The sequence below is a fragment of the Octopus sinensis genome, linkage group LG6, assembly GCF_006345805.1.
Source record: "Octopus sinensis linkage group LG6, ASM634580v1, whole genome shotgun sequence".
NCBI lineage: Eukaryota > Metazoa > Mollusca > Cephalopoda > Octopoda > Octopodidae > Octopus > Octopus sinensis.
In genome coordinates this window covers 77,370,655-77,394,981 of record NC_043002.1, presented here as the reverse complement: position 1 = coordinate 77,394,981, position 24,327 = coordinate 77,370,655, and the positions used below count along the sequence as shown (strand labels likewise).

At 34.8% G+C, this 24,327-nt stretch overlaps 1 protein-coding gene across 6 annotated transcripts in view; it reads right to left on the bottom strand.

The window, feature by feature from the left end:
• Positions 1-14,775: 14,775 nt before the first annotated feature.
• The window catches only part of LOC115213367 (disks large-associated protein 1), a 443,386-nt gene continuing 433,834 nt past the window's right edge, over positions 14,776-24,327 (bottom strand). For all 6 annotated transcript variants that reach the window (XM_029782310.2, XM_029782311.2, XM_029782309.2 and 3 more), the window contains one exon: positions 14,776-15,354. In XM_029782310.2, coding sequence (XP_029638170.1) covers positions 15,167-15,354 — 188 coding nt within the window. In that variant the 3' untranslated portion in view covers positions 14,776-15,166. The remainder of the gene's footprint in view (positions 15,355-24,327) is intronic.

The window sequence follows — 24,327 nt, the reverse complement described above, 5'->3', positions numbered from 1 at the left end:
GGAGGAGCATAAAGATATCTAGACAGTGATATATGAACCAGCAAGCTGGAAGATATAGAAAGATGGAGAACGAGAGAGACAGGGAAATGTGAGCAAGCTGGAAGATATAGTTCTCTTGGTAATGAATTAAAGAAAAAGAGAAAAAATAACATAATATACAGATATATAATATAGTTTTTATCAACCAGATTTGTATGTAGTTTTTCTATCAAATTTCTATGTAGTTTTTATCTACCAAATTTGTTCACAAGACATTGATCAGCCTAGGACTACCATGTGGCTGCAGTGTAAAAACAGTAAATAGTTTCTCTTTTCTTTTCTGTTTTTTAAGCAAAGAATTAACACAGATTTTCTACGGAATACCACTTGAATTTTTGGCAGTTGGAAAGAATGAATAGAATGCTGTCAATTTTAAGAACTGAATACTCTAGGTGTTTCATTAACCCTATAGCATTTAAACTGGCCATATCTGGCCCAAACTTTTCTACTTGTTTTATGTTGAAACTGGCCAGATCTGGCCTCACACTGACTTTAACAATGTCATTGTAAAAATCAACAATTACATCATTGAAATCACAAAGCTCCAAGATGATGCATGATTAATTCAAATCAGTGTGAATGAATATGTATTTCATTTGACTGAGTAATCATCATCATCGTTTAACGTCCGCTTTCCATGCTAGCTGAAGGGTTAATATATTGTCCCCTTGATGTACACTTAATTTTCAGAAAAATTTCATATGACTCTCTGACAAAGCTGAGTTTTCAAATTACAAACCCAGTCGCCATTTACCCATAAGGCATGTATCAATAAGAGACTGTGATAGAAGATATGCTCGTAGTATCTACTATAGGAGACTATAGTAGAAAAGACTATGGCAGAAAATATTTATTCAAGCTATTATATAGTAGTATTGAACTCAGGTCTTTGTAATTGAGAAGTGAATTTCTTAACTACATGGTGATGCAGCCATATTAATATTTTATATTAAAGGGATTAAATGCTTCTACTACCACACCCTACTCTGTCAGTAATGACAATGAAGATTCCAGTTAATCCAATCAACGGAACAGCCTTCTTATGAAATTAACATGCAAGTGGTTGAGCACTCCACATGACATGGAGTGTGACAAGGCTGGCCCTTTGAATTACCGGTACAACTTATTTTTGCCAGCTGAGTGAACTGGAGCAACAAGAAATAAAGTGTCTTGCTCAAGGACACAACATGCCACTGGGAATCAAACTTACAACCTTACAAGTGTGAGCTGAATACTCTGACCACTAAAACACATGCCCTCTAATGAAGGAAATTTGGCACATGGATATGTCATAGAGGTATCAATACAAACATAAAAATCACTAGTGAAATTAATTTTAGTTAATAGTAAATTCTAGTTTTGATAAGAATGAACTTTTTTATTGGTTTTCCTTCCATTTTAAACTTTTCTGTGTTTTGCACAAAAAGACATTTTGGTGCACATCCTAAAAATTTTCAAAGTAAAAAGGTTTGTCATTCCTATAGTTAAAAAGACGACATTCTGAATGAAAAAAAAAACCCGAACTTACAGGTTTTCCATTCTTGTGCTTTTATATGAAAAAAATGGATGTGTTACTACTGAGTTTGCTATGAAATGGCTGTGTGGTTAAGAAGCTTACTTTGCTACTTATGTGGATTCAGGTTCAGTTCCACTGCATGGCGTGTTGGCCAAGTGTCTTCTTCTATAGCTCTAGCCCAACCAATCCCTTGTGAGTGAACTTGGTAGATGAAAACTGTGTGGAAACCTGTTGTGTATATATGTATGTATGTATGTATATAGTGTATGGGTTTGCGTTTGTCCTCTCCATCACATGACAATTGGTGTAAGTCTGTTTACATTCCCATAATCTGCCAGTTTGGTAAAATTAGTGTTGCCTCAGTGTAGCTGCAGTCCAATGACTGAAACAAGTAAAAGATAAAAAAAAAAGTAAAAGGTATAAAAACAAGCACTCAGAGAGCACAAACCTCCACCAAGGCAACACCAACGTCCTCTCAATGACTAGCCAGAGATGATTTTTAAAATGAGAATATCTTAAATAAACTCGACTGCTCTCACAAACAAGAATACTAAAAATGAACCTGATGGCTCTCAAAAGTTAAGTAAAAAAGAAAAAAGGAAAAATAATCCAGAATTCTTGTCTGGTACTGGATCAATCCCCAAATCTAATCAGTTTGTGCCAGTCATGAAGCCAAACATCCCTGAAAGTTTCATCTGAATCCATTCAGTGGTTCTCAAGATATCTTGTCCATGGACAAAGAAACAAATGTGACTGAAAACAATACCTCCACCTTCACTAAGGCAGAGGTAAAAGTTCATTTGATCATAATCATAGAGTTTGTATTCATGAAATGTGTTTATGTCAAATCTGTGGTTGATCTCACTTAATCCACACTTGAGTATATCTGAAAATTGGCGCCATGAAACATAGGAAATTGAAAGGGCTTTTGTCTAGAAGTGATCCTCTATTAAGTATATAGCTTGAGTGAGGAATTACCACTATTCTCTAGTGTTTGCATTATGTAGCTGTGTGGTTAAGAAGGAAACCTGCTTGCTAACTGCATGGTTTCCGGTTCGGTCTCACTATTTGGCACCTTGAGTAACTGTTTTCTACCGCGCGCACGCCCACACACACACAGAGGAGTGAGTAAGAACACAAGTGCATTTCAAAATTCACAACAGCTGTTTCAGCAGCATTTTATTGATGCAGTCTTAGATCACATCATGGCAAAACTTTTGCCATCTTGTATTCTTTTATGTTTATATACACTACACTTGGAACCATCCTTGTTGGATCTGGTTTGTTTTGGATTGGGTACCTATGTGTATATATACATTTGCCTATGTGTATTCATATATATATAGATGTGTGTGTGTGTGCATGTATATATATATATATATATATGAGTACAAGCTGCAAACAACTACTTTAAATTGCTTTGGAGTATTGCAAGAACAGTACCTGGCCTTTCCTAGCATCTCACTTGTTGAAATACCTAGATTCTAACACATCCTGCAACTGAACTTTGTGTGTGTGTTACTGTTTCCTTAAATGATAGTTGTAAATGTGTGTCACTATCATGCATGATATGTTCTTTGTCTCCAATTTTCTGTGGAAACATGTCTGGTCATGGAGAGATATTACCTTACTTGGAAACAGGTGGCATGTAGAAAACACCATTTTAGCATGGCTGTTGCCAGTATCGCTTGATTGGCCCTTGTGCTGGTGGCACGTAAAAGCACCCATTACACTCACGGAATGGTTGGTGTTAGGAAGGACATCCAGCTGTAGAAACTCTGCCAGATCAGATTGGAGCCTGGTGCAGCCATCTGATTCACCAGTCCTCAGTCAAATTGTCCAACCCATGCTAGCATGGAAAGTGGACGTTAAACGATGATGATGATGATGAAGTGACCCCTCGTGTCAAAAAGAGCATCTGGCTGTAGAAAATATACCTCAACAAATTCCATCTGACCCATGTGAGCATGAAAGAGTGAATGTTAAAATGGTGATGATATATATCTATCTATATATTGGTATTCAGTGAAGATAAATTACTTAGAAGTAATGAAAGTATTTCTTAGTTTATTTATACACAAGTATAAAAGGGCACCAAATTTTTTTAAAGATATAGAATTATATCTATAAACGTAATACCAGGCACTTGAGAATCAATTTCTGTGTTTCTGATAAAGGGAGCAACCACATTTTGTTTTACAGTAGGACCACGTCTTGGTTGCTACATATGTACATGTGTACATGCACGCACACCCACACACACACTCTCTCTCTTTCTCTCTCTCCTTCTCTCCATGTTTGAAAATTTATACATGTATGCATACATGTGTGTGTGTATGTGTAGATATATGCAAATATGGGTTTTTTTCTTGAGCAAAACACTTCATTTCACTTTGCTCTGTAAATCATTTTGGCATCTGATGTGTGACACACCATGCAGCTGTACAGGTAATATCAACTTGATGGAGTTAGGAAGCTAATGTATACTTCAAACATTTGATAATTATAAGCAAATCGTCTGTGCAAGTTGTTCAGCAAGAAATTCCGCAGCCTTCATCTGTTGTCTGCAACGGAAGTGTCCCCACCCAACACTGTGTATGCATATATTGCATGTATGTCTCTATGTATGTATATTTATGTTGGCTGATGATATGTGCATCTCTGATCATGAGCAGAAGTAGTGGGGAAGCATCATAGCCATATGTTGAGAGGGATTCTTTGGGGTTTGAATAATTCACCTCTGGAAACATCCTTAAACAACCCTTATTCAGGGACCTTTTGAGCGGGATGGGTTACTTGACCAGAAGAAAATTCTAACTTGGCCTCCACCTGCAAGGTCATGTGTGGTTTATCTTGATATGAGATCACCATGTCGTGCATATATGGTTGTGATACATGTGCCTAGTGTACTCTTATCAGACGGGTAGTCATGATGGGTATACTGGGCTTCGTATATTTTACCCCAGTGTCATTTGATGGCATACACTGCTCTCTCACTCAATAATAATAATAATAATAATAATAATAATAATAATAATAGTAATAATAAAATTATTGTTTATAGTGCTCAAGTGCACTATGTATGTATTTTCAAGCATAATCATATTCATGTGAGCGCATGACGTATGTGTGTGTGTGTGTATGCACGCGCACACACAGAGATTCATACACGTATACATGCATACTTACATATTCATAAATTCATGCTCACGTATAAAGCACTTTGATCAACATTCTTCAATTAAGAATTATGTACCCTGAATACGTTTACTCATAACATTTACACAGTAAAAATCAGTGATTAGTGGGTGAAGTCGAAGTCAATCAAATAACTCTTAACTTCACCCGTACCCCCAAATTACCGTTCTAAAGAAATTCATAACTGAAGTGTTGTTAATGTAAAATTCTATAATATAAAATATCAAAAATAAGATTTTACCTCATGAGTTATGTACCTTGAATGGCTGCGTAACTTAAATATTAGATTCTGTTATCACACCACAAGTTAATTGATATATTTAATTGAATCACTGCAATACATCACTAGTAATCATTTTATTGTCTTAATGGGGATGAAGGATAAAGTTTACAAATAGAGCGTATTCAACAGGTTTCACATAGTTTCCGTCTCTCCCATTGCCCTCACAATGCTTGTATGTACGGATTAGACGACTGGATGCAGCTGTTTTGACGGTCTGACGGTTTGGCACGACTGGCTAGATTGCTTTGGCGACAGTACTTTCTGGTGCTAGAGGCAAACGCATGCCCGAATGTATGTGCAGAAATATACACTTGTAAATCGAAAAAGTGACATAGATAGATAGGGAGAGGGGACAAGAGAGATTACTATTTTATTTAACATTGATTAATAATGAACACTTTTCCTTTCCTCACATAAATAGAAATAAACTCTTAAACTGAGAGAAAGTGGGAGCCAAAATAAGCGGCGCCAAAATAGCTGTGCCAAAGCGTCTCATACCCATGCATCTATTCATATTTTTTTATATAATTAAAAGCTGTTATACACATAACTGTTGCTGAGAAGTTCTTGGCTGGTTTCGTTTCGACTGCACCCATTTGGAATGAATTATATATGTGTGTTTGTGTGTGAGACTTCCACTTGACAACCGGTGTTGGTTTGTTTACGTCCCTGTAAATTAGCGGTTCGACAAAGAGACCGATAGAATAAGTATCAGGCTTTAAAAAAATACTGGAATTAATTTGGTCGACTAAGATGGTGCTCCAGCAAGGTCGCAGTTCTGTGACTGAAACGTGACGAAGATATATCTTATTTTTCTATAGTAGTATTTTTCTATTGTTGTTTAAACCTAGGTTTAAACAAGGCATTTCAGTTGCAAACATCCTAGAAATCTACGACCAATATTAGCTGGTGTATCCATTTTTATGATGTGATTTGAGGGAGATTTGGCCGCTATTTCAAGAAGGTCGAATTGCCACATAGGGATTTCCCAGATTTCAAATGAATATATATTTTTAACGGAAATTACGAAGTATTAAGTTTGACTAAATTAGTTTTCCTAAGGGACTGTACTCATTTAAAAAGTTATTTCCCTTGAAAACATTTTTTTTTTACTCTTGCCAAATTAAAGGATAATTTGGATTTCTCTATATATTAATGTCGCTGTAACATATCTCGTTTGCTTTAAATGATATATATTATCAGTAAAATAATTTAGTGTACAACTTTCCAATATCGAATGCAGATTTTTTTTAGCATAATAAGGATCCCATGATGGGATCAGTTTTGAGCCAACTCCTTTTGTATATTCAGCTTTCTAATAAAAACTGACACACACACAACTGTTGCCAAGAAATTCTTAGCTTGGTTCGATCCCACTGCATATTGGAATGTGTGTGTGTGTGTGTTCCACACCATCACTTGACAACCAGTATTGGTTTGTTTATGTAGCTGTATTTTGTGAGTACATTTTAGTTATAAAACATTAATTTCGTATCTGCTGTAGGCTGGAGATAAATTTCGACTTTCATTCATTTCCAGACGTCATCACCTCAAATGGCATACCTGTACACCGTTTCCCCTTTATGATTCCCTTATTTAATTCTCTTATCTTTTTGTTTTGTTCAGTGTACTGTGCCTGCACTTCCTTCTTTACTTGGCTTGTTGCTGCTTTCTTTTACTCTTTTCCAATGAGTTGCAGTGCACCTCAGCACAATATACAAAAAGTTCATTGTTATTGTTCATAAATTACTCCTTTTACTGTACTACATGATAAAATCACCAGTTTGTATTTCTGTTTAAATAAAGGAACTTCAGCTGTTTTGACTGCACCATATTACATGAAATACTCTTTTACTCTTTTACTTGTTTCAGTCATTTGACTGCGGCCATGCTGGAGCACCGCCTTTAGTCGAGCAAATCGACTCCAGAAGTTATTCTTTGTAAGCCTAGTACTTATTCTATCGGTCTCTTTTGCTGAACTGCTAAGTTACAGGGATGTAAACATGCCAGCATTGGTTGTCAAGCGATGTTGGGGGAACAAACACAGACACACAAACATATACATGCACATACATACATATATATATATATACATATATACATACATATATATATATATATATATATATATATATATATATATATACATATATACATACATATATATATATATATATATATATATATATATATATATATATATATATATATATATATATATACACAATGGGCTTCTTTCAGTTTCCATCTACCAAATCCACTCACAAGGCTTTGGTCGGCCCGAGGCTATATTAGAAGACACTTGCCCAGAGTGCCACGCAGTGGGACTGAAGCTGGAACCATGTGGTTCGTAAGCAGGCCACTTACCACATAGCCACTCCTGTACCTATATGTTAGTTTGTTTTTTTTTTTCAATTATAATCTTTGTGAATATTATTACTGCTATGGAGTAGTGAATTGATGATTTATTGGAAGTAGAAAAAAAAAATAATGTGAAGAACTTGTTATGAATAAAAGAGAGTCTTCTTTACATTCTAAATTAAAAGTGACAGGGAAAAACGTGGAATTATTGTCTGAACAGTAATCTTCCAATATTTCTAATTCATAATTGGCAAATTAAAAACGAAATTGTCCATAAGATATAATTAATTGTCCACCATCAGCAACATACTGCATAACTTGATATGCGGTGTGATAATGATGATGATTCTATTCTTTTTCTTGTGTATCCAATCTTAGCAGCTTTCTTTGTATTTCCTTAATATTCTCAAGCTTAATTGATAATATAATAATAATGATCTTTCACCTATTTCCTTAATTTTATCATAATGTTCCTGTCGTTATATTAATGGCGCTGAGATGGTCCTTTCTTTGGTAATGTAGCAGGAAATAATTTACATCTATTATTTCCTGCTGTGTATTAAACTACTAGAAACAAATCAATTCATTAAAGCTGCTCCACAAAAGAAATTGTTAATTAACTTTTAAAAACTTTTAATTTACTACCTTCGAAATAAATATTTATTCTGATGCTGATGTGGATACAGCTTTTATGTTCTACTGTTTACCATTCTAAGGACAGTTTCAAACAATAGCCAAAGATGTTAATAAACTTACAAAATTAATGCAGGAACAACAACAACAACAACACCACCACCACCACCACCACCAACCACCACCACTACCACCACCAACACCACCACGGCGACGACGATGGCGGCAGGCTGGCAGAAACGTTAGCATGCCAAGTGAAATGCTTAGCAGTATTTCATCTGTCTTTGTGTTCTGAGTTCAAATTCTGTCGAAGTCGACTTTGCTTTTAATCCTTTTGGGACTTATAAATTAAGTACCAGTTGCGTACTGGGTTGATCTAATCAACTGGCCCCCTACCCCACAATTCCGGGCCTTGTGCCTGATGTAGAAAAGAAAAGATTATTATGTTGTCTTAGATTATACTCAGAGATGATGAAAATTAATAGATTTTTGATTCTTTTCAAAACTTTAATCAATCTGTTCCAATTTTGGGTGACCTTCGTGTTCTATGCATCTTTCCTCAAAACCATTACTCACTGGTACTGAAATAGTTGCTTGGACTATATCAGAAGAGATCAGTCAATTAGTAAGGAGTTGAAGAATTAAGAAACTTGAAAACCAGAACTTTAATTTTTCATGTATTTATGCTCATTTATTAACAGATTAATGTGGAGGACATATTTCAATTAAAAGAACCTTAGCGATATCTCTGACAGTTGTGTTCTGCCACCCTGTGCAACCTGATTGCAGTATCTTAGCAATTATCTCTGATGATCCAGTTACTTTCCCTGCCTTTATATCCTTAATCATCCATTCAATCATACAGCTATTGACTTCAGTATTTGGTCCTTGTGTTGGGTGTTGAGTTTCTGTACTAACTCTTACTATTAACAAATTCTCCAGTCATTTTCTGCAGTGTGTTCCATTCTCTCTGAGCCTGTCAACTATCACCCAATCAACCTCACTTTCAACTTCTCCCCCAGTAAATACATTTCTCTGCTAATGGCAAAATCTACAACTATACTCCTCCATTACAAATATTGGCCTTGTATTTGAAGAAGAAAGTATTACTTCTGATGGATCTTTAATACTTCTTTCTGGTGGGAAGCCCACTTTTAGAATAGATCACCCACACTCCTGCATGCTGTAAGAAGTGACTGAAGTAGCCAGTGACAGGAGAGGCTTTTGGTTGTAAAACATTGCCTAAGAACCTAAGGAAAAAAACCCAGTCCAACACATGCCAGCATAGAAAAGCTGGCATAAAACACAACAGTTGCTGATGTAGCTTCATATATCAGTCAGCTCTTCACTTACTACATTTGATGGCATAAAAATGGCATTTTAGATGCACCCTAATTTTAGCAATGCATATTCATAAAAAAAATTTTTTTTAGTGCATTAACCCTTTAGCATTTGAACAAGCCATTTAAACCAGCTGTAATCTGTTTTATATTCAAACTGGCCAGATCCTACCTCTCACACCCACCCTACAATGTTATTCTAAAAATAAACAACCACACCATTGAGATCTCAACGTTATAAGATAATGCATGATTGATTAAAAATAATGTGAATAAATAAACATTACATTTGACTGAATAATCTGAATGCTAAAGGGTGAAAGCTTATAGGAGGCCCAGCTTTACTTATAAAGCCCAGGGTGATATTTCGAGACATTTTTGTTTTTGAAAAAAAAAAAAAAAGAAAAGAAAAAAAAACCCAACAAAATACTGCATCTTATATATATATATAATGAAATTATTGTATACAGTGCTCAGGTGCACCACAACTTGTCAAAAAGTGCGTATAAAGTATATGCAGTAATGTACAAATGTCTGAAAAGCGAACAGTGTATGAGTCAGATACATGCTTGCGTGTGTATGGAGGGGAGAAAATCAGGTGTAGTGTTGGCGAATCTCAGGAAGCATGGAAGTTTTGAAGGATGCAGTGCTCCGACAACTAACAACTTATGCCGGCAGTCTGTTCCACACTTCAGCAACTCTTAGCATGAAAAAATGTTTCTGAAAGTCATGGGAGCTGTGCTGTTTTCTGACTTTGTAAACATGTCCACGGGTGTTAGATGGGTGTTATAATGCCATCAAATACAATAGATTGATAATTCCTTCGAAGAACAAAAACGGAAGGCATGAGTGTTGTATTTTCTCATTACTACACCATTAAAAATTGCTTTCTTATGGGTTCTCTATTACAACAATGTGCTGGTATGGATGCATTAACTAATTTTCAGCAAAGAATTTTTTGTTGAAAGAGTTGTTTATGTGAAGTTTGACCTTTCTCAAATATACTTATCATTTATGTTTAAATAAAACATTTTGATTCCAGTCTAAAGTTCTTAAAACAAATTAAATAATGTAGATAACAAAGTATTATATGGTAGACATGTGTTTCTTAGAGACAAACAGTGTCTGCAAATGAAAAAAGTAAATATATGATATTCCTATTTATTTTCTAAATACAGTTGATATAAAAAATGTCTGTCGTAGAAAATCTTTTTATTTCCTTTAAATAAATATTGAAAATGAAAAATAAACACTAGCTTCATTTTCTTGTTTTCAGCTGCTTAATTAACAACAACTAGTTTAAAGGTTAGCAACTTCTTTTTTCACAATATAGTTTAAATATCAAGAAGAAAGTAAATAATAACAACAGAATTACCAAGGTGGACTTAGTGAGGGTACTTTTTAAAAATTGAATCTATGACCAACTTCAGTTCTCAACTGGATTTATTCTCACATACATTACTCATGTTCCTAGCAAAGGCATGTGAAGATATGATTTTTTAAACTTCCTCTTTTCTTTCATATCTATTTGAGGCTTGCTACACATGTGAAAGAAATCTCTCTCATGCACAGACTTCTTTTGTTTTCCCAGTTGAAATAAACCTAAAGCTATATATCTAGTGGAAATAGTCTAAAGTTGCATCTCTTATCTAGTACATAACACTATGATACAAGATTAACACTTCTTCTCCAAGTCATTTTTTTTCTTTGAGGTCTCTTTATTGTGTAAGAATGGCAACCTTAGGAAATACATTATGCAATTATAAATAAATTATGAATATAGAATTAATAAAAAAAATGACCCCAAAATGCACATAATCTTAAAATTTTTCTTGCAGAAACTATGGATTCCAGGAAATGGTAGTTATGAAATGCAACCGTTCTCTTCCTGAAGCTTGAGGAAATTGCTTTATACAAGTAAGTTTATATGTTTCAAAATAACAATATCATAAATAATCTGTACAGTGACAAAATGTACTGAAAAGCTTTTTAAATGTTGAACATTTCTGTATCTTAGACAGACATATGTATTTTTATCAGTATCACTTCTTGACAACTGGTGTTGGTTTGTTTACATCCCTATAACTTAATGGTTTGGCAAAGCCCTCCAAAAACAAAAGTACTGGGTTCAATTTGTTCAACTAAAAACCTTCTAGGTGGTGCCCCAGCATGGCCACAGTCCAACGAGAGAAGTAAAAGGTAAAACATATAACATGAAAATAAAATTGCAATTTGATGCATCATGAAACAAAGCAAAATTTTCTATGTCATTTATATTCTGTCTCCGCTCCTTGTGAGTATGCACAGGCACTTTGCCACTATCTCTCTCCTGGTCTATCTTGCACTCTTGCTGTCTTCCACACTCTTTCTCTTTTTGAAATAACCTTGTGTCTCCTCTACAGCAGCACACCTGTTTCTGTCCTCAACCACGATCATTCTCTCTTTCTCTGGCCAAGTAACTTTGAACCTCCTCTACAGCAAGACACCTCTGTCTCTGTCACACTCTAACCTTTCATCATCTGGAACAAGATCATCTCCTCCAATGCCCCCTCCCCTTTCAAAGGATCTTTGTCTTGCAAGTTACAGGGTGATCCTGCCAGTGCTGGTGCCATGTAAAAAGAATCCAATCCACACTGTAAAGCATTTGTCATTTTGAAGGGCATTCAGTTGTAAAAAACTATGCTAAAACTGATCCCCCCCTGTGCTTGTGCCATGTAAAAAGCACTCGGTCCACTCTGTAAAGTGGTTGATATTAGGAAAGGCATCCAGCCATAAAAACCATGCCAAAACAATGATGATGATGATGATGCTGTTGATGACACAGCACCTGTTATTTTTGTGTAATAATGTCTCTGTCTCTTAGCAGTATATCTGTCTCCCACTCTCTTTTGCAGGTACAGTATTTGTCTTTTCCTCTCTCTCTTTCTGTGTAGGAGCATAGTTTCTCTTCATACTCATATTCCTTCTCTTTCATCTCGCACTTCTTGTCTCACCCCACCTTCCCTATTTCATATACACACCAGATTTTATTTATACAAAGAGATAACAAAATTAGGATTGAACTTAAGTGGAACACATTGCCCTTTAGGGAAGAAGCCATTCTATCTTAGGATTGTTTCAATGTATATTCTAATTTCATCGTCTAAGAATTAGTTTATTATCAATAATAAAGTAGATCATTGACTGTAGCTAACAAGTTGTCATCAAAGAAAGACCAGCATTTCCCAACCTGGTTTAGTCTTGGAGAACTCTTGAAATATGTTCTATGCTTCAGGGAAACTACTATATAAAAATGATATATCTTTATTAGTTGTTTGGTTGTTCTTTGATAAAGTGAAGTGTCTTTGGTGATTAAACAAATCATAGAGAACTTGAAATGCATTTCATGCCTCAGGGAACTTGCTTGTCTTTTGTAGGTAATTACACATATTATAAACTGTCTTTGAAGGGTTTGGTAGTGCTAAATCCATCAAAAACAACAAAGAATATTTAAGAAAAGTTCTCTGAAGCAGTATGTTGATAGATCAAATTCTTTACTAAAAAGCTATTTCCCCCTGTAAGCTCTATTTGTTACAGAGAGATGGCAGGATTTCCCTACCTTAGGGAATATGCTGTGCATTTAATAAAAACACAAATATAAAAAGCACAAAAATGATTCATAAAATGCAGCCTCTTGTGGAATGCTAGAGTTTAAAGAGAATACTGGTTGGAAAATGCTTATCAAGCACCAACTTAAAATGACATAAGATTTGTTTATATGGTTGATATTCTGAGTGCAGGGGTAACACAATGTGGTAAGTCCAAAATATTGATCAATTAAAATTCCTTCAGTAAGGAAAACTCCTTCACATTAATGATAATTCTTGCCAAGGAAAAATGAAAGCAAGGAAGACAATTTCAATATTGAAATTGATTAAAAGTTGAATGAAGGCATGCAGTTGGGAGTGAGTGAGCTTTTTATAAGTATAGTGACAAATGTATGGACATGTTTCAGTTTTATTAGACTTCCTCTGTGAAATATTGTCATTATTTGTACTTACCAGACCTCAGAATGACTGGGATGATAAAGGTTCATTGATTAGGCAAATTGAAAATAAGGACATGGGCAAGAAAACTCAATTAGAAATCCCTTCCAGATTATATTATCCATTTTCATTCCTTAGCATGATTTTATAACAATTGCTAACAATTGACATAATTTCCTATCAGAAATTGTGTGTCTATAATTGCATATCAACACATGATGCAATTATAATTGCATATGTTTCAGTTTGTTGTGTGATATTGAAGATAAAGTAGGACAATAAATTTGAAAATAAACCAAAATTAGTAAAATTTAATCATTATCACCGTTTAACGTTCGCTTTCCATGCTAGCATGGGTTGGATGATTTGACTGAGGTCTGGCGATCCAGATGGCTGCACCAGACTCCAATCTGACCTGGCAGAGTTTCTACAGCTGGATGCCCTTCCTAACGCCAACCACTCTGAGAGTGTAGTGGGTGCTTTTACGTACCACCGGCATGAGGGCCAGTCAGGCGGTACTGGTGACGGCCACACTCAAATGGTGCTTTTTATGTGCCACCTGCACAGGAGCCAGTCCAGTGGCACTGGCAACGACCTTACTTGAATGCTTTTTCACGTGTTAGTAAGGTGATGCAGGTAACAATCACGCTCGAATGGTGTTTTTTACATACCACCAGCAGGGAGGCCAGCTTGTTGCTCTAGCAATGATCATGCTTGTATGGTACTCTTAGCGCTCCACTAGTATGGATGCCAGTCATCGAAATGGTTAAAAAAAACTACAGTAGCAAAAAAAAATATGAAGATTAAAACTAAAATTAAATATTATTAAAGATGCATTACCTAATAATCTAAGTTCTTTGAATGACAAATTAGAAGAAAAATAAGTAGGTGAGATCTTCGATTAAATTTTATATCAAGTGGCAAATTGGCAGGCATTAGAACATTGGAAGAATACCTTGCAGTATTTGTTCTGATTTTGATCTGAGTTCAAATACTGCAAAGGTCAACTTTGCCTTTTATTGTTGTGAGGGTTGATAAGAAAGTACACACCCAGGACAGTGGAATGGTAGAATTTTAGAGGGTCAGATCTGTTTTGACTTTTTGCAAGCTGTCAATCTGCATTAGCCAAATTAGTGGCCTTTATCTTGGGAAAGTATTGTTAGTGCAAAGATTGGGAGACTTACATAGGCAACTGCTAACCTTCCTAAAGAAAGAAAAAAAAAAATACTGCTCCGGTCTCCACACACATCTACAGATGCAAGGTCAATTTTAAATGACACAGGCCCTATAAATTTGATATTTTCTGAAATTATGGAATTAAATAAAAAAAAAAAAATGTTTCCTTTTTAAGAATAATGATAAAAACAACAAACAACAAAATCTGTTCAAAAAGTTTACTTGGTCCACATATCTTCCAAATAAGAATTTAAAATAGAACTTGCCAGGTTTAGAGAGAAAGATGACCCGATCCAAGTTGGTTTAATAAAATGACTTCATAGTTAAGGCCCCCAGAAGCCATCAGAAGTTTCACTGTGATCCAGTAGCTTTTTGTTTTATTTTAATATTTCTAAATGATAGCACATCATTTATTGAGAGCGCGGAGTTCACGAAAATAAAAATATAAATAAATTAAAAATAATTAGAAGGAAAAGAAAAATAGCACTAATATATAATATATATGTTTATTTATTCATTTATCTTCATAAGCGAACACCTATCCAGGTATACCTAGAATAAATATATATTGTGACTGGATTAGTTGTTTGCACAATTATTTGTCAGAGATGAAGATTTCAACTTCTTGATTTGCTGATGCATTTGACAGTTTCCGCATGGCTGCTCTTTTGTCTGCAAGCATCTTTCGCCGAGCGTCTTGACGGGCTTTGGCTGCTTGGCGGGCTTTTTCACTAGATTCTGGGGAAGAATCTGGGGTCCCTTTCATGGCTTTCCGTTTCAGTCCTAAAAAGAAGAAAAAAAACAAAAAATGGAAGTTATTAAAACTGCTTTGATCAACCAAGTGATAATTGAAAAAGTTTAAAAAAAGAAGTGCTAGGTTTTAACATCAATTTTAAAACTTGAGTCTTCACAATAAATCAATACCAACTTTGAAAATGAACAAAAATTTTTCATAAAATTTGTCATTATATAAAATACATTCAAATATTCAACTTGGTTTCTAACTTCCAATATCTGTTGCTTCACTCTGGTATTTCAGATGCAAAAGAAATAAACTTGTGTTTAGAAGGCCTTTAAGAAATCTTTAAGATGAGGACTGATTTACATGTATATAATTTCATAAAATGCACAAATAGGATTTTTAAGGACTTGCTTTGGTATATACTCACTGTAATAGTGCATGCTAGACATATAATAAAATAGATAATTTCAATCAGATTGAAGAAATGGTTCAAGATTATAATTTACCATGGTTTCATCTGGCAAATTGTCAAAACTGATTACTGTTTTATTTTGGTATTTCAAAATATATATCTAATTTTACATCCTTTTAAAAACAAGCAATATAATTAAGCATCAAAGATTAAAAATTACACATTAAAAATTAAGAATAAATAAATAAATATATATATTTATTCTTAATTTTTAATTCGTAATTTTTAATGCTTAATTGTATTGCTTATTTTTAAAGGGATGTAAAATTAGATATATAATATTTTGAAATAGAACCTGAAGATGTGTTGGAATAATTGTAAATCTGACGATTGCATATATGTATTTATTTATATATATATATATATATATATATATATATATATATGGGTATACAGTTGTGTATATGTATATATATTGTAATCTTCCAATACTGAAACATGTGTAGTTCCTTCATATTTAATAAATATGAGTATTAACTAAAGTATGATATAATTAAAGAAGTACATTATATACCCAACTGGAAATTTTGGTTATATCCTTTAAGTATTATTTTGTGATGTGCAAACTGATACCATGAGTTTACTGTCAAATATACTCATTAGGTTATTTCTGTATTATCTGAAATAGAATACCTGCATATCAATTAATCCCCAAAAATTGAATATTGACTTTTATCAGATACTTTGTATATTTATAAATAAATATATAAATATATGATAAATAAGACCCCAAAGTACAATATGTAGATGCATATAATGCTGTAGGATTACACCTGATTGATTTGGAAATTTGTTTTCCCAAATTATTCATATATATATATATATATATATATATATATATATAGTCATCAGTTAATTAATTGTCTATAAGTAGGGAAAAAACACCATGCTCAATATAAGTAATAGTCATCAATACTGTTTAGTGGCAATAGTAAGTATGGAACCAATGGTAATATTCTGACCATTTTTATAACTCAACCACTGCATAATGATTTTACATGTGTGTGCATGTTGTTTACATATCTTAATAAATATTCAAAATGTTTTATGATATTTTAGTTTGCTATTCCTAACAATTACTATTTCATAGGTTCTAAGATAAGAATCTTGAAGCTAAGGTGACTTCCTATGGACTCCAGCCTTTGACCATGTCTAACATGTAGATAAGTTGTCAGCATATGGACTTTTTCCTGTGTCACATCTCTTGTGATTTGTTAGACTGTTCTGCTGAAGCATGTAGTAATGGAACTCACCAGCCCATATTCTATCAACTTTGGTGTACCTCAGAATTTGATTTTGTCTTCCATACTCTTCCTTCTCTACATTAATAACTTTCTTGATGTTACTTCTTATGATACCTATGCATATGACATCACCCTTCATTGCTCTTTAACCTTCCACAGACAAGTGTTATTCGCATGCAATGTAGACATCATACACAAGATTTGCACTGCTGAAATATAATGGAGATATGACAACTTGTTCTTCAGTGCTACAAAATCACAATCACTACATGTATGAAAGAAAACCCCCTTGCATTTCATGAACAACATACAGTTAAATCCATCACAGTCACACACAATCTGTGATAATTTATATAGAGATTTCACAAACACATACAGAAATAGATTATATTGTATTGTTAAGTAACTTGTAGGCAACAACAAAACATTTATTGATAATATTGAATTGACTGGAGCTTCTGATTGAACAAGTAGTCAAAGTGAAAACTGAAGTAGCTCAATATTGTATACGACAAAGCTGTGTAAAGTTCATTTTTCATCTACATAATTTTGGGTTTAGTCCCATCTGCTGTTTCCACTATCTCTGACAACTCCACCTGATATCCCCATCTTTCTTCTCTTCCTTGTCACTATTGTGTCTCAACCCTCAAACTTCCTAATTATTCCTTCACTAAACTACAGTATTCTAGAATTCCATGTTTGATAATATTTTCCCTAGACAGCTGAAGCAGAGGCCAAACTAAAGACTGCATCAACATCAATAGTTTAAAAAAGACTGAAAATGTCATTGGGTATGCTGTTCTTTTGACTCAATACACTTAAATTAAAATTTAAGCGTTTATATTTTGTACAGGGTAACACATAATAGAATTAATAGCATGTATAGAAAGCAATAAATATATTAGTTTGTATATACTTGAAGGAATATCTAAAATATAAAAAAAAAGTCAGTCAATAACAATTTAATTATACTTCTCTGCAGTTATAAAAAATATATAAAATTTATAGATTCTGAAATGGATTAAAAATCACAGCAAATAAATACTTTTAAGCCAGTTTACAGGTCATCTGATTTTCCTTCATCTATAGAAGTTGAAAATGATTTAATTTATTGCAATTTGAAATTAATAGGAAAGAATAAAATCAATTTCATGAGAAAAATCAGCAACATCTGTCATTATGTTGACAAAGTATACAGATAAAAATGAACCAATATTTAGAGGTTTCTTACCTTTACTTATTTCAAAGGGTGAGATGAGCTTATGCAAACATAGGTATTTATATACTTAAAAAAAAAAAAATTAACAGTTGGATAATTTTTAACCACTAAATCACTTAACTATGTTGCCAGCCAGTCTAAGTCACAGGATTTAGTCATAGGCTGAACATAATGACTGTTGTCAAGTCTGAATTTATAATACAATGTGGTCAGTAATCTTGTGTTTTTAACTTCATAACTATTAAGTGTTCACTCCACACTTGTCTGGTTTTTGTTAGCCCCATAGCACTCACAACAGCAACAGTATTAGGTCTGTACTAAATTCATGTTAAAATGAGGAATTGATAACACTAATGTGGCTTTTTATATGATTTGGGAGCTTTCCAGATGCCGTCATTAAAATTCTAACAAGACTGAGCATGGTTGGATTAAATGAATTAACTTCATTGTTGAAATGCTAAAGATGGAGTTCTGAATTTGTTTACTGCAAGCTGAGATTGGTTAGCAAGTCAAGTCAAATATTGGTTGTTTTATAGCTACTGGAGCCATTTCTTGGTGTAGTATAATACAAAATTAGTTTATCATAATACGAATCAATAAATTGCTCTTTGTTTCTGTAATGTAATGCTTTTTTTTTCTCTGTAACTTCTGCTAGCATTTATTGACTATTGGACTAACCGCAATTGAGTCTATCGATAATGTCAGAGGTTACATATATTCGAACGGTCAGTCAACCAGTAACTATATACACTGACCTCATCATGTCTAATTTTGTAACAGCAAATTCCATAACTGGTTATCAAAAACAACAATTTTTTTTTTATAAGGAAAGGACTCAAGTAACTGACTGTGAAGTAGACTAACAGAAAAACCAACCCATTGAGCTAATTATATGTGTGTAAGTGTTGGTTAGCCTCACTAACTGTTGTAGTCAAGCAGACCTCTGATCAAAAGCATTCCAGCCATGATTACGCCATTGTATATTTATCACTGATTACATTTATGCTTTGTGACGTTTTTTTAAAGATAGCAGGGTGTGATTTGATGGAAATTTGACTGCTATTGTATGTCAAACAACTACACAGAAGCTCTTTTGCTGGCTTATAGAGGCTCTTTTGTGAATGTATGGTTTGGTTGAATATTTTAATATTTGATGCAGGTAATATTTAGATGCAAACCTGAACTTCACTTGGCAATCATGAGCCCCAGGTTTGATCTAAATGCATGGTATCTTGAGAAATTGTTTTTATTCTACAGCTCTAGGCTGAACAAAGGTTTGAGTGAAATTGGTAGATGGAAACTGTAGGGAAGCCCACAATGTGCACCTACTTGTGCTGCTGTAACTATTGCATCATGATTATATATATATTGTTGTATTTCGGGATGGTCATTTTATTTATTAATTTTTTTTTTGCCAAATAAGCACACGCACTATATATATATATATATATATATATATATATATCATCATCATCATTTAACGTCCGCTTTCCATGCTATCATGGGTTGGACGATTTGACTGAGGACTGGCAAACCAGATGGCTGCACCAGGCTCCAGTCTGATCTGGCAGAGTTTCTACAGTTGGATGCCCTTCCTAATGCCAACTACTTCGAGAGTGTAGTGGGTGCTTTTACATGCCACTGGCATGAGGGCCAGTCAGGCGGTACTGGCAATGACCTCGCTCGAATGATGTTTTTTATGTGCCACCTGCACAGGAGCCAGTCCAGCGGCACTGGCAACGAGCTCGCTAGAATGTTTTTTCATATGCCACCAGCACAAGTGCCAGTAAGGCGATGCTGGTAATGATCACGCTCAAATGGTGCTTTTTACATGCCACCGGCACTGAAGCCAATTAGCTGCTCTGGCAACGATCACACTCGGATGGTTCTCTTAGCGCTCCACTAGCACAGATGCTAGTCATCGAATTTGATTTTGATTTCACTTGCCTCAACAGGTCTTCACAAGCAGAGTTTAGTGTCCCATGAAGGAAAGGTACGCATAAGTGGGCTGGTTACACCCCTGGCATAGGCCACAGGTTATGGTCTCACTTGGCTTGCCGGGTATTCTCAAGCACAGCATATTTCCAAAGGTCTTGGTCACTAGTCCTTGCCTTGGTGAGGCCTAATGTTCGAAGGTCGTGCTTCACCACCTCATCTCAGGTCTACCTCTTTCACAGGTTCCCTCAACCTGTTTTATTATTACTTATTTTATTATTTTAACATCTGTCCATTGTCCAGAAATCTTTCATCTCTCATCTGTGACCTCTTCAGTGACACTTTTTCTTTTCGTGTGTGTTCTTGCTCCACTTACTCCATTCTGTTCTTTTAAGATGTGTATCCTTATGTGTGCATGCGTTTTTGTGTGTGTGTCATAGCTTTTAGCAGCAGTGTGGTCTTCCCCTCAGCTCCAACCTCTCTCCCCATTGTGCTGCTGCTGTCCTAAGACCTGAGAAAAAAAAAGGGGGGGGAGGTACAGTTCCTGTATTCCTCGGTGTATGTGTTTTCATCTATGGTGTTGCCATTGTGGTAGTAGTTGTTGTTATTATTGCCCTCGTTGGCACCACAGCTGCAGCCTACTGTGTTAGTTGTGTTGTTGACATATGGCTGTCCATGAGGTTTCATGTGTGTGTTTGTGTGTGTGTATGGATTCGCTTCATATGTATCCATGACCTTTATATAGTTTTATTTATTTATATTATCTATCCCTGTCTTACATTTATCACAGGTATGTGGCAGATATATTTACATATTTGTTTATTTTTTTATACATCTATCTATTTCTTGTATCACAGGTAAGTGTATATGTGTCTATTGTGTGTGTATCACTCTGTATGTTTCTGTATTATTTACAGTTTTTACCCCTTCCTTCTCCTTTTCCCTCTCTCTTCACATCCCTACTGTCTTTAGTCATGTGGTAGTGGGTGTTATTGTTCCATTCATGTTTTCTAATTAAGTCTCAGTCTGTCTACTGTTATATGTGTAGCTTCTGTAATCTGTCTAAGTGTTGTGTCAGTTCTATGCATCAATAGTACTTATATATATATTACTTGTACCAGGTTTAGGGCTACACTGCATTAACTGCAGTAATTTAGGTATGTGATATAAGGGTTAAACCAAAGGAATTTCTGCATATTACCCATTTAGCAATTGCACCCATTGATAAGGATAATTCTTGATTTAAATGAAACCCAAAACCAGATTGAAACATGAAAAAAAAAAAAAATAATATAAAAAATAATAATAACAAAGAACCAGAAATATTCCCAAAATATGTAGCAAGCTAACAATTAATGTAAAACACTAGAAATAAATATTTTCAACCATTTAAATTTATGTATGAACTCAAAGAAATTTTGGACTTATTCCTTCTTCAGATATTCTCTCTCTTTCTCACACATACACACACGCGACATGTCTGTATCACAATGCATATTTATCCAGGCTATCTTCGTATTAACATTGAAATACTAATTTCCATGATATGTCAATGTGCATGTAATGAATGGCTGGACATATTTGCTGTTCCTTTAATTCTGATCACAAAATATCATCTAGTTTTTACAACTTATCTGTTCTGCACTGATATGATTATTAGTTAAACTCGTGACTGATTCTTTCCAATAATTTGTATTTGGTAAAAATGTTCTTATTTCAACATAACTGTTTTAAAGCCAAACACGATTGCAATGGATTGCATCTTCAACAGACACTAGTTTAAATTTATACACAAGCATTGAGACAAGTTGCACTGATGCCTTGCCTTGATCAAATCAAACCAGATCAAAATAGATGAACATCAATGGAATTTGTATCCTTGTGGTACCAGTGCCGGTGGCACATAAGAAAACCATCCGAACGTGACCGTAGCCAGTACCGCATCGACTGGCCTCCGTGCTGAGGGCACGTAATAAATACCATCCAAGCGTGGCCATTCGCCAGCCTCGTCTGGCACCTGTGTTGGTGGCACATAAGAAAACACCATCCGAGTGTGGCCGTCTGCCAGCCTCATCTGGCACCTGTGTTGGTGGCACATAAAAAACACCATCCGAGCGTGGCCGTCTGCCAGCCTCGTCTGGCACCTGTGTCGGTGGCACATAAAATCACCCACTACGCTCTCGGAGTGGTTGGCGTTAGGAAGGGCATCCAGCTGTAGAAACACTGCCAGATCTGACTGGCCTGGTGCAGCCTTCGGGCTTGCCAGACCCCAGTTGAACCGTCCAACCCATGCTAGCATGGAAAGCGGACGTTAAACGATGATGATGATGATATTTTGGTGGTACTAACAAAATCATATAGGATGCTGGCATGGCTGTGTGGTGAAGGCAATTTCTTTTACATCTGTAACCATGTGGTTCCAGGTTTGGTCCCACTGTACAACACCACAACACCTTGGGAAAATGTCTCCTACCACAGCCACAGATTAACAAATGGCTTGTGAGTGGAAGTTTGTAGAAGGAAACTATTACTCACATATTACTACATAACATAGAAATGATATATACTGTATGCCAACAATGGATACACTGATTATACCTGTAGGCAGTTAAAACATTTTGTAGTTATCTCTCAGCTCTTGACTATATTTTGGCTCTTGAGTAGCCTTTTCTGCTTAATTAACCATATATCATGGTAATGATCAATTGAGTAATTAGTGGTATCTGGTGTACCTTATATACTTTTTTTCTATTTGCTTTGTAAGATTGTTGATGTGAACTTGTATTGAAACAGATTTTGTTGTATCTCAGAAAGGTAATTATGCTAATAATAAATACACACACTAGTTCTGTTTCAGTTATATTTATTATCATAGTCAGTCAGTTAATATTTAACCAATTAACTAATTGTTGTTTGGTTAATTGTTCAGTCAATCAATCAATCAGCTGGCTTTTTCAAAGTCCTTTCATTGCCATTCATGAACTTAATGGCATGCCCTCTCTAATTAATTGGTCAAATAATTAACTAGTTGATGAATAATACTGAAAGAAGTGAAATACAACCAGTGCATATGCTTATTATCGGAATAAAGACCCTCCTAAGACAACATTATATATCAATTAATTTCCAATGAGTTAACTTTTTCTGGCTTTCTTAAGACTGGAAAGTGTAGGAAATAAGTGTAAAGTGAAGTGCTAAAGGTTAATGATTGGTGACACCAACTGCTGCATTGAGGAGTGCCTTGAGAAAGTAATAGTGTGGGCAGTGAGAAGTGGAAAGGCAAAGGCAGTGAATTATTTGAAGGGTTTACAATAGAAGAGGACGGAAGTTTAGAGAAGCTGAACAGGGTTATAGAAATATATTGGACTGTAGTATTTTTGTGAACCCTGTGAACCCTGATTATGTATTAATATCTAGTTATAACTGTTTCACTTGTATAGTTAATGCTCTAATTTACTTTCTCTTATAAATCTAAGATTTTCTGCTACCTGAATAGAAAAATAAGAGACAGTATTCGAACAGATTGTATACATTGGCTTTCTCCATTTTATCACTGACAATTGATGTGGATGCTAACAACTTTTTCTCAGGTCTTGTAATGCCAACACCTCTTTCTTAGCATCTCAAAACGATTTTTCACTCAGCACACATATAGTTATATTACCTATCCATATCTGAACAATTATTTTTCTCATATATGTCATCTAACATATTTGAATGTAAGTTAGCTAAGAAAGATCATGCAGTGGCTACTCTCAATTTTAAGTAAATAGACAATTGACAGCATTCAACTCATTCTTCCCACCATTTTATGTAATTTCATTTCACAGTTTCATTGATGTTTTTCTATAAATCCCACCTCATACACATGCCACATTTCTCTGAACTTCTTCTACACCATTCACATGCAGTATATATTATAATTTGTCCTATTTTGAAATATTATGCCAAGTCACAGTTGATTGGTAACTTGTTAGATATTCCACAGGATATGGTATACCTGCAAGTGGCTACAGACTCTTTTATGCATCTAATGTTTGGTCAGACTGTTTCTACCAATGTGTTTCCTGCATAGAGTCAAACCATTTCTCTTAGACTGAGTAACAGTAACATTTGTTCTTAGGCCTTGGTCATGTTAAACCCA